Raw genomic sequence first — 15,864 nt, forward strand, 5'->3', positions numbered from 1 at the left:
GTGGGAGTGGCAGTTGATTCTGTCAGTGGGTGCAGGGTCTGTGCGTGTTCCCTTATTGCAGCAGCTAACTCCAACATTCCCTCCCTCATACGCCCTGACAGTGTCTCAGCGACCCGCAACATTCCCTCCCTCATGTTGAGCAAAACTGTCTCAACGACCTGCAACATTCCCTCCTTCATGTTCACTGATAGTGTTTGCAACATCTCTGACATTCCCTCCCTCATGGTCACTGACATGGTTTCAGCTGCCTGAGATATTCCCTCACTCATGGTCCTGGACATCGTTCCCATTTCTCGTGAGATTGCTGTTCCTTCTCCCGACAGTCCCGCTACTTCATCATCCACCCCACTGATGGTGTCCAGGAGTGATCGCATCTGAACCACATTTGTTAGATCCTGCACCTCAGGAGAGTGCTGTAGAACTCTTCTCCCCCTCCTCACCCTGGGTGTCTCGCTGCACCCCACTGGGACCCGCAGCCTCGGACAGTAGGAGACCATGGAATGTCCCACCAACGTTCAAACCACTAGTCACGGAAGGGGCTGGCACCTCAATGGGTGACACCTGCATCTCCTCCAAAGTCAGTAAAGCAGTGGGGGCTTCATCCATCACCTCCCCCTCCCCCTCACCCCTATGCACTTGGTCGGGAGGGTGGGATTGGAAGATGTTCTCCTCTTCAGGCTCATCCTCGCCTGAATCATCTTCTGCATCGTCAGGGTTGGCCTCAAGTTCTGCAAAATATAACAGAACACAGACTAATGGTTATCAGCAGAGGAGGGGGCAGGGTGGGTGGCGTGAGTAGGCTCACAGTGCAGGCAGCAGGCTGATTTAAAGGATCACGATGAATGATAGCACATTGCATCAACCGAAGCGTAGCTGATAGAGACATCCTGATGAACCGAAGCATGGCTAGCCCGCGCAGTACTTAACATTTAGCAAAGCCAGACTCTGGAATTTGCAGGACTTACAATCTCCCTCGAGTGTGGGCCCAGCTTGTGCAGTGGTGGTTGCTTTTCTCCAGGCAGGACCCATCAAAGCAGCGATCCTCTCTTCCAAGTGTGTCAGTGGCTGCAGATTTGCCGGACCTCCTCTTGTTCGAGTTCTTTCCTGTGTGTTGTGTGCCACCTTCCTCTGTAAAGATGAAAATGCAACTTTTTAGAGAGGGTGTCTTTATGCTGGGTGGGACATGTACAGCTGGTCACATTTACAATTGTAATTCCATTGAATAAATGAAAATATTACTTACACTAACTACTTGACCAAGGTCCTGCCACTTCTTTTTGCACTGGCCGCCAGACCTCGGGGTGGTCACCATTGCACAGTAATCTTCTGCAACTTGGTTCCAGCCTTTCTTCTTTTCTTTTGGTGGAACTTTTATGTGACCTCTGCTGGTGTCCAGCTCCTGCCACCTGGCCTCAATCACAGTAACCAGTGTCTCCACTTCATTTTGTGAGAAATTCTTGGTCCTTGCACCGCGTTGCACCTTGTATTGCTGCTGATCCGATTTTTCCAATGCTCTCACACAGCACTCAACGTTGTCACACCCACAACTGGCTCTTTAAAATTGGCCGATTGCAGACCAGGAGCTGCACTGAGCATGCATTGATCATGTCAAAAACGGCCTTTTTTACCCCGGCATGCGCAGAAGGTGTGGCATTGTTTTTTTGGTGCAGGCAGCAGGCTCCAGCACCTCCCAATACCCCTCCCCCCCCCCCCACCCCCTGCCCCCGAGGCGACTGGACACACTGCGTGGTGCCAAGTTTGAAAATTTGGACAAATATTTTTGCCGCATATCTGGCTGAGAAAAACAGGCGTAACTCTGGCATTATGCCAAAAAACAGGCTTGGGCAAAATTGAGCCCCATGTCTAAAATACACCTTGTACATAATCATTAAAAAGATTATCGGAGTCTATTGTTTTAAGCGTAAAGTGAGTTCTGTCCCAATTGGGATCTTTTGTCTTTACGACATTTCTGAGGCTCATGTTTTTTGTTGCCAAACCGCTCCCCCCAGCATCCCCTCCCCCTTGCTCTCACTGTGTGGAGAGGCTACGGAGGAGACGCACTGATGTATGATGTGATGACACTCACACACACTCGCCCTCACACACACTCGCCCTCACACACACTCGCCCTCACACACACTCGCCCTCACACACGCACACCCTCACACACACACTCACCCTCACACACACTCGTCCTCACACACACTCGTCCTCACACACACTCGCCCTCACACACACTCTCCCTCACACACGCACACCCTCACACACACTCGTCCTCACACACGCACACCCTCACACACACTCGCCCTCACACACACTCTCCCTCACACACGCACACCCTCACACACACTCGCCCTCACACACACTCGCCCTCACACACACTCGTCCTCACACACACACGCCCTCACACACGCACGCCCTCACACACGCACGCCCTCACACACGCACGCCCTCACACACACTCGCCCTCACACACACTCGTCCTCACACACGCACACCCTCACACACACTCGCCCTCACACACGCACACCCTCACACACACTCGCCCTCACACACACTCGTCCTCACACACGCACACCCTCACACACACTCGCCCTCACACACGCACGCCCTCACACACACTCTCCCTCACACACGCACGCCCTCACACACGCACGCCCTCACACACGCACGCCCTTACACACGCACGCCCTCACACACGCACGCCCTCACACACGCACGCCCTCACACACTCGCCCTCACACACTCGCCCTCACACACTCGCCCTCACACACGCACGCCCTCACACACGCACGCCCTCACACACGCACGCCCTCACACACGCACGCCCTTACACACGCACGCCCTCACACACGCACGCCCTCACACACTCGCCCTCACACACTCGCCCTCACACACTCGCCCTCACACACGCACGCCCTCACACACGCACGCCCTCACACACGCACGCCCTCACACACGCACGCCCTCACACACGCACGCCCTCACACACGCACGCCCTCACACACGCACGCCCTCACACACGCACGCCCTCACACACGCACGCCCTCACACACGCACGCCCTCACACACGCACGCCCTCACACACGCACGCCCTCACACACGCACGCCCTCACACACGCACGCCCTCACACACGCACGCCCTCACACACGCACGCCCTCACACACGCACGCCCTCACACACACGCCCTCACACACACGCCCTCACACACTCGCCCTCACACACACTCACTCACTCTCACTCACTCACTCACTCACACTCTCCCTCTCTCTCACTCTCCTCTCTCTCGCATTCTCCCTCTCTCACACTCTCTCTCTCTCTTCCCCCCCTCACTCTCTTCTCCCCCCCCTCGCTCTCTTCTCCCCCCCCCTCGCTCTCTTCTCCCCCCCCCTCGCTCTCTTCTCCCCCCCCCTCGCTCTCTTCTCCCCCCCCCTCGCTCTCTTCTCCCCCCCCCCTCGCTCTCTTCTCCCCCCCCTCGCTCTCTTCCCACCCCTCGCTCTCTTCTCCCCCCCTCGCTCTCTTCTCCCCCCCCCTCGCTCTCTTCTCCCTCCCTCGCTCTCTTCTCCCCCCCTCGCTCTCTTCTCCCCCCCTCGCTCTCTTCCCCCCCCTCGCTCTCTTCCCCCCCCTCGCTCTCTTCCCCCCCCTCGCTCTCTTCTCCCCCCCTCGCTCTCTTCTCCCCCCCTCGCTCTCTTCCCCCCCCTCGCTCTCTTCCCCCCCCTCGCTCTCTTCTCCCCCCCTCGCTCTCTTCTCCCCCCCTCGCTCTCTTCTCCCCCCTCGCTCTCTTCTCCCCCCCTCGCTCTCTTGCCCCCCCTCGCTCTCTTGCCCCCCCTCGCTCTCTTGCCCCCCCTCGCTCTCTTGCCCCCCCTCGCTCTCTTGCCCCCCCTCGCTCTCTTGCCCCCCCTCGCTCTCTTGCCCCCCCTCGCTCTCTTGCCCCCCCTCGCTCTCTTGCCCCCCCTCGCTCTCTTGCCCCCCCTCGCTCTCTTGCCCCCCTCGCTCTCTTGCCCCCCCTCGCTCTCTTGCCCCCCCTCGCTCTCTTGCCCCCCCTCGCTCTCTTGCCCCCCCTCGCTCTCTTGCCCCCCCTCGCTCTCTTGCCCCCCCTCGCTCTCTTGCCCCCCCTCGCTCTCTTGCCCCCCCTCGCTCTCTTGCCCCCCCTCGCTCTCTTGCCCCCCCTCGCTCTCTTGCCCCCCCTCGCTCTCTTGCCCCCCCTCGCTCTCTTGCCCCCCCTCGCTCTCTTGCCCCCCCTCGCTCTCTTGCCCCCCCTCGCTCTCTTGCCCCCCCTCGCTCTCTTGCCCCCCCTCGCTCTCTTGCCCCCCCTCGCTCTCTTGCCCCCCCTCGCTCTCTTGCCCCCCCTCGCTCTCTTGCCCCCCCTCGCTCTCTTGCCCCCCCTCGCTCTCTTGCCCCCCCTCGCTCTCTTGCCCCCCCTCGCTCTCTTGCCCCCCCTCGCTCTCTTGCCCCCCCTCGCTCTCTTGCCCCCCCTCGCTCTCTTGCCCCCCCTCGCTCTCTTGCCCCCCCTCGCTCTCTTGCCCCCCCTCGCTCTCTTGCCCCCCCTCGCTCTCTTGCCCCCCCTCGCTCTCTTGCCCCCCCTCGCTCTCTTGCCCCCCCTCGCTCTCTTGCCCCCCCTCGCTCTCTTGCCCCCCCTCGCTCTCTTGCCCCCCCTCGCTCTCTTGCCCCCCCTCGCTCTCTTGCCCCCCCTCGCTCTCTTGCCCCCCCTCGCTCTCTTGCCCCCCCTCGCTCTCTTGCCCCCCCTCGCTCTCTTGCCCCCCCTCGCTCTCTTGCCCCCCCTCGCTCTCTTGCCCCCCCTCGCTCTCTTGCCCCCCCTCGCTCTCTTGCCCCCCCTCGCTCTCTTGCCCCCCCTCGCTCTCTTGCCCCCCCTCGCTCTCTTGCCCCCCCTCGCTCTCTTGCCCCCCCTCGCTCTCTTGCCCCCCCTCGCTCTCTTGCCCCCCCTCGCTCTCTTGCCCCCCCTCGCTCTCTTGCCCCCCCTCGCTCTCTTGCCCCCCCTCGCTCTCTTGCCCCCCCTCGCTCTCTTGCCCCCCCTCGCTCTCTTGCCCCCCCTCGCTCTCTTGCCCCCCCTCGCTCTCTTGCCCCCCCTCGCTCTCTTGCCCCCCCTCGCTCTCTTGCCCCCCCTCGCTCTCTTGCCCCCCCTCGCTCTCTTGCCCCCCCTCGCTCTCTTGCCCCCCCTCGCTCTCTTGCCCCCCCTCGCTCTCTTGCCCCCCCTCGCTCTCTTGCCCCCCCTCGCTCTCTTGCCCCCCCTCGCTCTCTTGCCCCCCCTCGCTCTCTTGCCGCCCCTCGCTCTCTTGCCCCCCCTCGCTCTCTTGCCCCCCCTCGCTCTCTTGCCCCCCCTCGCTCTCTTGCCCCCCCTCGCTCTCTTCCCCCCCTCGCTCTCTTCCCCCCCTCGCTCTCTTTCCCCTCGCTCTCTTTCCCCTCGCTCTCTTTCCCCTCGCTCTCTTTCCCCTCGCTCTCTTTCCCCTCGCTCTCTTCCCCCTCGCTCTCTTCCCCCTCGCTCTCTTCCCCCTCGCTCTCTTCCCCCTCGCTCTCTTCCCCCTCGCTCTCTTCCCCCTCGCTCTCTTCCCCCTCGCTCTCTTCCCCCTCGCTCTCTTCCCCCTCGCTCTCTTCCCCCTCGCTCTCTTCCCCCCTCGCTCTCTTCCCCCCCCTCGCTCTCTTCCCCACCCCTCGCTCTCTTCCCCCCCCTCGCTCTCTTCCCCCCCTCGCTCTCTTCCCCCTCGCTCTCTTTCCCCCCCCTCGCTCTCTTCCCCACCCCTCGCTCTCTTCCCCCCCTCGCTCTCTTCCCCCCTCGCTCTCTTCCCCCCTCGCTCTCTTCCCCCCCCCTCGCTCTCCCCCCTCCTCTCTCGCGCTCTCCCCCCTCTCTCGCGCTCTCCCCCCTCCTCTCTCGCGCTCTCCCCCCTCCTCTCTCGCGCTCTCCCCCCTCCTCTCTCGCGCTCTCCCCCCTCCTCTCTCGCGCTCTCCCCCCTCCTCTCTCGCGCTCTCCCCCCTCCTCTCTCGCGCTCTCCCCCCTCCTCTCTCGCGCTCTCCCCCCTCCTCTCTCGCGCTCTCCCCCCTCCTCTCTCGCGCTCTCCCCCCTCCTCTCTCGCGCTCTCCCCCCTCCTCTCTCGCGCTCTCCCCCCTCCTCTCTCGCGCTCTCCCCCCTCCTCTCTCGCGCTCTCCCCCCTCCTCTCTCGCGCTCTCCCCCCTCCTCTCTCGCGCTCTCCCCCCTCCTCTCTCGCGCTCTCCCCCCTCCTCTCTCGCGCTCTCCCCCCTCCTCTCTCGCGCTCTCCCCCCTCCTCTCTCGCGCTCTCCCCCCTCCTCTCTCGCGCTCTCCCCCCTCCTCTCTCGCGCTCTCCCCCTTCCTCTCTCGCGCTCTCCCCCCTCCTCTCTCGCGCTCTCCCCCCTCCTCTCTCGCGCTCTCCCCCCTCCTCTCTCGCGCTCTCCCCCCTCCTCTCTCGCGCTCTCCCCCCTCCTCTCTCGCGCTCTCCCCCCTCCTCTCTCGCGCTCTCCCCCTCCTCTCTCGCGCTCTCCCCCCTCCTCTCTCGCGCTCTCCCCCCTCCTCTCTCGCTCTCTTCCCCCCCCTCGCTCTCTTCTCCCCCCCTCTCTCTCTCGCGCTCTCTCCCCCCCTCTCTCTCTCGCGCTCTCCCCCCCCCCTCTCTCTCGCGCTCTCCCCCCCCCTCTCTCTCGCGCTCTCCCCCCCCCCCCTCTCTCTCGCGCTCTCCCCCCCCCCTCTCTCTCGCGCTCTCCCCCCCCCCCCCTCTCTCGCGCTCTCCCCCCTCCCTCTCTCACTCTCCCCCACACACACAAGATGGTGAAATGGCAGATGTGATGTTATCATGTCAGTCGGAGGCATAATGAGAGAAATAACTGAAATAGCAGACATAATCGGGCAGGTAGAAAGGGCAGTATGAACAATTGGCAAAGTGGAGCAGGCTCCTGTGCCCCAGGAGCAGGTGGGGACCAGGGGTGCACACCTGCACAATGTTTGGATAGGACGGGAGGGGCAGTCCCCACCTCGAGCACCAAGTTGAGTAAGTAGGCCCTCTCCCTTGGATACACTGGGAGAGTTAGTGTCTCTAACAACGGGTTGTCTGGCTGGTGGTCTCATTTTGTCCTGTGTTCTGGGTTAGAGTTTATTTGTGGAGCTGTCGACGGGCCAGTGATATGAGAAAGATGAACTGAATTTGGCATGCAGGTATGAGGCCTGGATAGCATGTGTGACCCAACCAAGCTCCCAGAAATGACCTGGATCGAAAGCAGAAGCCTGCTGCTTTAAAGAGCCAGGGATTCTGAGCTGATCATCCCGGCAAAGCAGTTGAGGTGGTGTTGGCCCGCGTCTGTCAGTTACATTCCCCTCGCTGCTTTATATACTGGTTTGTCTTATACTCAAAACTGTAAACTGAAAGTGTCATCATAAATCATTCCTTCATTAAATAAATTTATAGCTTTAACTTGTTTCCTGAAATGATTATGCTAGAAATGCTAGTTTTGACTGCACATAAACTAACTTGGCATGTTATTGGTAAACAGGCTGGATGAAGAAGGTGAGGGCGGAATCCAAAGCAGTCAGTTTTGGTGAGTGATGTATCTTTTGTGTGCCTGTTTCCTCACCCCAGTTTAGTAGCTCCTGTCCTGACGTTACTGCGCTTACACTAATGTCATAATCGCCTCCGCTCCCTCAAATGTGTGTTTTCATTTCAATTAAACTCCACATTGAACTCGCATCCCCTTCAAATACTTTGTGGTTCTATTGATGCAGATGATTGGTCTGGATGATCCTGTGTGTGAGACACTGACTGGGCCCATAGAAGGAAAAGGGGTAATTGGTGACTAGTACTCAGGCCTTGATGTGAGGTCTTGTGCCTGCCAGATGGATTACATAAGAACATAAGAAATAGGAGCAGGAGTCGACCATACGGCCCCTCGAACCTACTCCGCCATTTAATAAAATCATGGCTGATCTGATCATGGACTCTGATCCACTTCCCTGCCCGCTCCCCATAACCATTTATTCCCTTATCGCTCAAAAATCTGTCTATCTCTGTCTTAAATTTATTCAAGCCCTCTCATAATCTTACACGTTTCGATAAGATCACCTTTCATTCTTCTGAATTCCAATGCATAGAGGCCCAACCTACTCAACCTTTCCACGTAAGTCAATCCCCTCATCTCCGGAATCAACCTAGTGAATCTTCTCTGAACTGCCTCCAATGCAAGTATATCCTTTCATAAATATGGAAACCAAAACTGTATGCAGTATTCCAGGTGTGGCCTCACCAGTACCCTGTATATCTGTAGCAAGACTTCCTTGCTTTTATACTCCATCCCCTTTGCAATAAAGGCCAAGATTCCATTGACCTTCCTGATCACTTGCTGTACCTGCATACTAACCTTTTGTGTTTCATGCACAAGTACCCCCAGGTCCTGCTGTACTGCAGCACTTAGCAATTTTTCTCCATTTAAATAATAACTTGCTCTTCGATTTTTTTCTGCCGAAGTGCATGACCTCACACTTTCCAACATTATACTCCATCTGCCAAATTTTTTGCCCACTCACTTAGCCTGTCTATGTCCTTTTGCAGATTTTTTGTGTCCTCCTCACACATTGCTTTTCCTCCCATCTTTGTATCGTCAGCAGACTTGACTACATCCAAATCGTTAATAAAGATTGTAAATAGTTGGGGTCCCAGCACTGATCCCTGTGTCACCTCGCTAGTTACTGATTGCCAACCCGAGAATGACCCATTTATCCCGGCTCTCTGTTTTCTGTTAGCTAGCCAATGCTAATATATTCTCCCCAACCCCGTGAACTTTTATCTTGTACAGTAACCTTTAATGTGGCACCTTGTCAAATGCCTTCTGGAAGCCTAAATACACCACATCCACTGGTTCCCCTTTATCCACCCTGTTCGTTACATCTTCAAAAGAATTCCAGCAAATTTGTCAAACATGACTTCCCCTTCATAAATCCATGCTGACTCTGCCTGACTGAATTATGCTTTTCCAAATGTCCTGCTACTTCTTTAATAATAGTCTCCAACATTTTCCCAACCACAGATGTTAGGCTAACTGGTCTATAGTTTCCTGCTTTTTGTCTGCCTCTTTTTTTAATCTGCTGGGACCTCCCCAGAATCCAGGGAATTTTGGTAAATTACAACCAATGCATCCACTATCCCTGCCACTACTTCTCTTAAGACCCTGAGATGTAAGCCATCAGGCCCAGGGGATTTATCCACCTTTAGTCCCATTATCTTACTGAGTACCACCTCCTTAGTGATTGTGATTGTGTTAAGTTCCTCCCCCCCTATCATCATCATCATAGGCAGTCCCTCGGAATCGAGGAAGACTTGTTTCCACTCTTAACATGAGTCCTTAGGTGGCTGAACAGTCCAATACGAGAACCACAGGCCCTTCCATAGGTGGGACAGACAGTTGTTGAGGGTAAGGGAGGGTGGGACAGGTTTGCTGCACGCTCTTTCCGTTGTCTGTGCTTGGTTTCTGCATGCTCTCGGCGATGAGACTCGAGGTGCTCGGCGCCCTCCCGGATGCACTTCCTCCACTTAGGGCGATCTTTGGCCAGGGACTCCCAGGTGTCAGTGGGGATGTTGCACTTTATCAGGGAGGCTTTGAGGGTGTCCTTGTAACGTTTCCTCTGCCCACCTTTGACTCGTTTGCCATGAAGGAATTCCGAGTAGAGCGCTTGCTTTGGGAGTCTCGTGTCTGGCATGCAGACATTGTGGCCTGCCCAGCGGAGCTGATCGTGTGGTCAGTACTTCGATGCTGGGGATGTTGGCCTGGACGAGGACGCTAATGTTGGTGCGTCTGTCCTCCCAGGGGATTTGCAGGATCTTGCGGAGGCATCGTTGGTGGTATTTCTCCAGCGACTTGAGGTGTGTTACTGTACATGTCCATGTCTCTGAGCCATACAGGAGGGCGGGTATTACTACAGTCCTGTAGACCATGAGCTTGGTGGTAGATTTGAGGGCCTGGTCTTCGAACACTCTTTTCCTCAGGCGGCCGAAGGCTGCACTGGCGCACTGGAGGCGGTGTTGAATCACGTCGTCAATGTCTGCTCTTGTTGATAAGAGTCTCTCGAGGTATGGGAAGTGGTCCACATTGTCCAGGGCCACGCCGTGGATCTTGATGATTGGGGGGCAGTGCTGTGCGACGAGGACAGGCTGGTGGAGGACCTTTGTCTTACAGATGTTTAGCGTAAGGCCCATGCTTTCGTACGCCTGAGTAAATACGTCGACTATGTCCTGGAGTTCAGCCTCTGAATGTATAGCCCCTTGACTATCCACTGTTGGTATATTTTTCGTGTCCTCCACCGTAAATACTGATACAAAATATTTGTTCAGAGTTTCTCCATGTTCCCTTTCACTAATTCCCCGGTCTCGTCCTCTAAGGGACCATCATTTACTTTAGCCACTCTTTTCCTTTTTATATACCTGTAGAAACTCTTGCTATCTGTTTTATATTTCGTGTTAATTTACTTTGAGTCTATCTTCCCTTTCTTAATCATTTTTTTAGTCATTCTTTGCTGGCTTTTAAAAGCTCCCCAATCTAATGTCCTCTCACTAGTTTTGGCCACTTTGTATACCCTTCTTTTAATTGGATACCATCCTTTATTTCTTTAGTTAGCCACGGATGGCTATCTTGTCTTTTACACCCTTTCCTCCACACGGGAATATATTTTTCTTGAGAGTTATGAAATATCTCTTTAAATATACGCCACTGTTCATCAACCGTCCTACACTTTAATCTATTTTCCCAGTCCAATTTAGCCAACTCTGCCCTGGTATCTTTGCAGTTTCCTTTATTTAAGCTTAGTACGCTGGTTTGAGATCAAACTTTCTCACCCTCTATCTGAATTTGAAATTCAGCCATGCTATGATCACTCATTCCTAGGAGATTGTTTATTAATCCTGTCTCATTACACAGGACCAGATCTAAGATAGCCTGCCCCTGGTTGGTTCCGTTATATAGTGCTCAAGGAACCTGTCCCTTACGCATTCTATGAACTCTTCCTCAAGGCTACCCTGACCAATTTGATTTGTCCAATCAATATGGAGGTTAAAATCACCCATGATTATTGCTGTTCCCTTTTTACAAGCCCCCACTATTTCCTGGTTTATACTCCGACCAAGTGTTATCCTAGTGGATCTAATATGGGCTTCTCAGATCTGTTGTTCCAGTGGCTCTCTTTTGGTTGGGACAGTTAGGTGAGTTTTACCTCAATTAGACTGTTTTTGAGCCAGACCTTTCAATAAATATTTGTAATGGGAAAGGCAGCACTTCAGAATGGCCCTTCTCTCGTCTTGCCAATCCGACCAGACTCTATCACAATTCACCAAACTGACTGAATTTGCTGTCCTTTTCTGTCCTGTACTTCCTTATATTTTATTTAGGAACATGGGACGGTGCGTGACCGGGTAAAGTTTCTGCATTTCCTCTGGTCTATCCCAAAAACTAATACCTCTCCATTGCCCATCCTCTCAAATATCGATCCAATTCTCTCTGGGCAATTTGGTCCACACATTCACCGGCCTCGACATAAAGTAGTGCCTGTGCACCTTCCCTATTCTATGCTTGAGCCTATATACTCTGGTGCTAGTGTTTGTGACAATCTGAAACATATCAGAGTTCAGATTATCTATTCCCTTAAGGATCTTAAATAATATCTCTCCCCAGCCTTCTCTTCCAGAGCAACCAGCCCCAAACCTCCCCTCAGCTGCCTGGAATGGAAAATCTTAGTTATGAGGACAGATTGGATAGTCTGGGTTTGTTCTCATTGGAACAGAGGAGGTTGAGAGGAGACCTCATTGAGGTGTACAAAATATTGAGGGGCCTGGACATAGTGGATAGTAAGGGTCTATTTCCATTGGCGGAGGGCTCTATCATGAGGGGGCATAGTTTTAAGGTGGTTGGTGGAAGGTTTAGAGGGGATTTGAGGGGGGGCTTCTTTACGCAGAGGGTTGTGGGGATCTGAAACTCGCTGCCTAGAAGAGTGGTGGATGCAGAAACCCTCACCACTTTTAAGAGATGGTTGGATGGGCACTTAAAGTGCCGTAACCTGCAGGGTTACGGACCTGGAGCTGGTAATTGGGATTAGACTGGATGACCTTTTGTTGGACGGAGCAGATATAATGGTAAGTACTGCAGGGAATAGAATACGGCCAGCATGATGATCTGGACTAATTTCGATTGCCTGGATGGGTCCGAGAGGAATTTTTCCAGATCTTTTCTCCCTAAGTTGGCCTGGGTTTTTATCTGGTTTTTGCCTCTCCCAGGAGATCACATGGCTCCAGTTGGGGTGGAGTGTAGAATGTTTCAGTATAAGGGATGTCGTAGTTGTGTGATGTGGATTGGTTGGGCTGAGTGCTCTTTGCCTTTCCGTCATTGTTCTTGGGTTTATATGTAACCTTTAGGGCTGCTGACCGAGGGCCGTGTGGCTCTTTGTTGGCCAGCGCGGACACGATGGGCCGGAATGGCCTCCTGCGCTGTATGTTTCTATGTTTCTAGCTGGTACCTTGAGCTCAGGAACAGTTTGGTTGACCTTCTTTACACTGGTTCCAGTACCTTGTACAGCGCCTTCTCACCTTTTTTGATGCTGATTTATTTTTTTGTATTTGCATTTTTCCCCCCAGTTCCCCGAGTTTTGTTTGATGCCTGGACATACCGTGACTATGAAAGTATTTTCAGCAGCGAGGACGAGATCGAGGAACTAGCAGAAGCCTTGGTGCAGACAGCGAAGGTCAGTCACCTCCCTTCAGGGCCTCGCTCCCCTCCCGTGTGAGTCAGCTACCTGGGGAAGCCAGCAGTGGCCAGTAATTTCAGGGCTGCTGAGCGGTGTCCGTTATTTAGTTATCTCCCCGAGGACACGTGGGAGGTAGTGCCAGCAGCAACTGGGGCTCGAGTGGGCTAATCGATGTGTAACAAAATAGTAAAAATATTTTACAGGCATATCAATAAAGAAAGGAACGTTGGGATGGGAATAGGTTCATTAAGGGATAGACAGATAACACCACAGGTAACGATAGAGAGATGGCCGAAATATTAAATAATTATTCTGCTTCAGTATTTACCGAGGAGATGGAACAGGTGGACATGACATTGGATGATGAGATGAGCAATGAGATAAGTGCATTTAAAATAAAAAGAAAGGATATATTAAATAAACTAATCAAACTCAAAGAGGATAAAACCCCTGGTCCGGATGGATTGCATCCATGCATTTTTAAATAATCTAAGGAAGAGATAGCAGAGGCATACTAATCATATTTAATAATTCGTTAGAAAAAGGTATAGTGCCAGAGGACTGGTGGATAGCTAACGTAATACCTATATTTAAGAAAGGGGATAGAACTGTCCAGGGAATTATAGACCAGTCAGCTTAACATCAGTGGTCGGAACAATAATGGAATCGCTACTAAAGGAGAGAATAGAAGAACATCTAGAAACCAAAAATATAATAATGAATAGTCAGCATGGATTTCAAAAGGGAAAGTCTTCCTTGACTAACCTCATTGATTTTTTTGAAGCGGTAACAGAGAGAGTAGACAAGGGTAATGCAGTAGATGTAATTTATCTAGATTTTCATGAGAACATGAGAAATAGGAGCAGAAGTTGATCATCTGGCCCCTCGAGCCTGCTCTTCCATTCAATAAGATCATGGCTGATCTGATCTTGGCCTCAACTCTACTTCCCTGCCCTCTCCCCATAACCCTTGACTCCCTTATCTTTCAAAAATCTGTCTATCTCCACCTTAAATACATTCAATGACCCAGCCTCCACAGCTCTCTGGGGTATAGAATTCCGAAGATTCACAACCCTCTGAGAGAAGAAATTCCTCCACATTTCCATTTTAAATGGGCGATCCCTTATTCTGAGACTATACCCCCTGGTTCTAGATTTCCCCACGAGGGGAAACATCCTCTCTGCATCTACCCTGTCAAGTCCCCTTAGAATCATATACGCCTCAATAAGATCACCTCTCATTCTTCTAAATTCCAATGAGTATAGGCCCAACCTGCTCTATCTTTCTTCATATGACAACCCCTTCATCTCAGGAATCAACTTCGTGAACCTCCTCTGAACTGCCTCCAATGCAAGTATATCCCTCCTTAAATAAGGAGACCAATCCTGCATGCAGTACTCCAGGTGTGGTCTTACCAATACCCTGTACAGTTGTAGCAAGACTTCTCCACTTTTATACTCCATCCCCCTTGCATTAAAGGCCAACATTCCATTTGCTTTCCTAATTACTTGCTGTACCTGCATGCTAACTTTTTGAGTTTCATGTACAACAACCCCCAGATCCCTCTTTACCATAGCATTATTTAATCTCTCCCTATTTAAATAATTGCTTTTTTTATTTTTCCTACCAAAGTGAATAACTTTACATTTTCCCACATTATACTCCATCTGCCCAATTCTCACCTACTCACTTAGCCTGTCTATATCCCTTTGCAGATTTTTTGTGTCCTCACAATTTGCTTTCTCACCCATCTTTGTATCATCAGCAAACTTGGCTACATTACACTCGGTCCCTTCATCCAAGTCATTAATATAGATTGTAAATAGTTGGGGCCCCTCGGCACCCCCACTAGTTATTGTTTGCCAACCGGAAAATGACCCATTTATCCTGACTCTCTTTTCTGTTAGTTAGCCAATCCTCTATCCACGCTAATATATTATCCCCAATCCCGTGAGCTCTTACCTTATGCAGTAACCTTTTATGTGGCACCTTATTGAATGCCTTCTGGAAATCCAAATACACCACATCTACTGGTTCTTCCTTATCCACCCTGCTCGTTACATCCTCAAAGAACTCCAGCAAATTTGTCAAACATGATTTCTCTTTCATACTGACTCTGCTTGACTGTATTATGATATTCTAAATGTCCTGATACTATTTCCTTAGTAATGGATTCCAGCATTTTCTCAATGACAGATGTTAGGCTAACCGGTCTATATTTTCCTGCTTTCTGTCTGCCTCCTTTCTTAAATAGGGGCGTTACATTTGTGGTTTTCCAATCTGCTGGGACCTCTCCGGAATCCAGGGAATTTTGATAGACTACAGCCAATACATCCACTATCTCTGCAGTCACTTCTTTTAAGACCCAAGGGTGCAGGCCATCAGGTCCGGGGGACTTGCCCACCTTTAGTCCCATTAGTTTGCCCGGTAATTGTTCTCTAGTGATTGTGATTGTTTTAAGTTACCCCCTCCCATTAGTCCCGTGATTGTCAATTATTGGGATGCTTTTAGTGTCTTCTACCGTGAAGACCGATACAAAATATTTGTTCAAAGTCTCTACAATTTCCCTGTTTCCTATTATTAATTCCCCAGTCTCATCCTCCAAGGGACCAACGTTTACTTTAGCTACTCTCTCCCTTTTTATCTTCCTGTAGAAACTCTTACTGTCTGTTTTTATATTTCTTGCCAGTTTACTCTTGTAATCTATCTTCTCTCTCTATATTTTTTTAGTTGTCCTATACTGGTTTCTCAAAATGTCCCAATCCTCTGCCCTTCCAATATTCTTTACAACATTGTATGCCTTTGTTTTTAATTTGATACCATCTTTTACTTCCTTAGTTAGCCACGGATGGTTCATCCTTCTCTTGGAATCTTTCCTTTTCACTGGAATATAGCTTTACTGAGAGTTATGGAATATCTCCTTAAATGTTTGCCACTAGTTATAAACTGTCTTACCCTTTAATCTATTTTCCCAGCCCACTTTAGCCAACTCTGCCTTCATACCTTTGTAGTTGCCTTTATTTAAGTTCAGGACACTAGTTTGAGGCCTAGCTTTCTCACCCTCAAACTGAGTTTGAAATTCTACCATTCTATGATCACTCTTCCCAAGAGGATCCTTTACTAT

At 52.3% G+C, this 15,864-nt stretch overlaps 1 protein-coding gene across 1 annotated transcript in view; it reads left to right on the forward strand.

Annotated features, from left to right (window-relative positions):
- The window catches only part of LOC139279416 (chitinase domain-containing protein 1-like), a 64,361-nt gene that overhangs the window by 30,447 nt on the left and 18,050 nt on the right, over positions 1-15,864 (forward strand). The window contains exons 4-5 of the mRNA XM_070898527.1: positions 7,514-7,558; positions 12,631-12,737. Of these exons, the coding sequence (XP_070754628.1) occupies positions 7,514-7,558; positions 12,631-12,737 (152 nt within the window). The remainder of the gene's footprint in view (positions 1-7,513; positions 7,559-12,630; positions 12,738-15,864) is intronic.

The sequence above is a fragment of the Pristiophorus japonicus genome, chromosome 14 (genome assembly GCF_044704955.1).
Source record: "Pristiophorus japonicus isolate sPriJap1 chromosome 14, sPriJap1.hap1, whole genome shotgun sequence".
Lineage (NCBI taxonomy): Eukaryota > Metazoa > Chordata > Chondrichthyes > Pristiophoridae > Pristiophorus > Pristiophorus japonicus.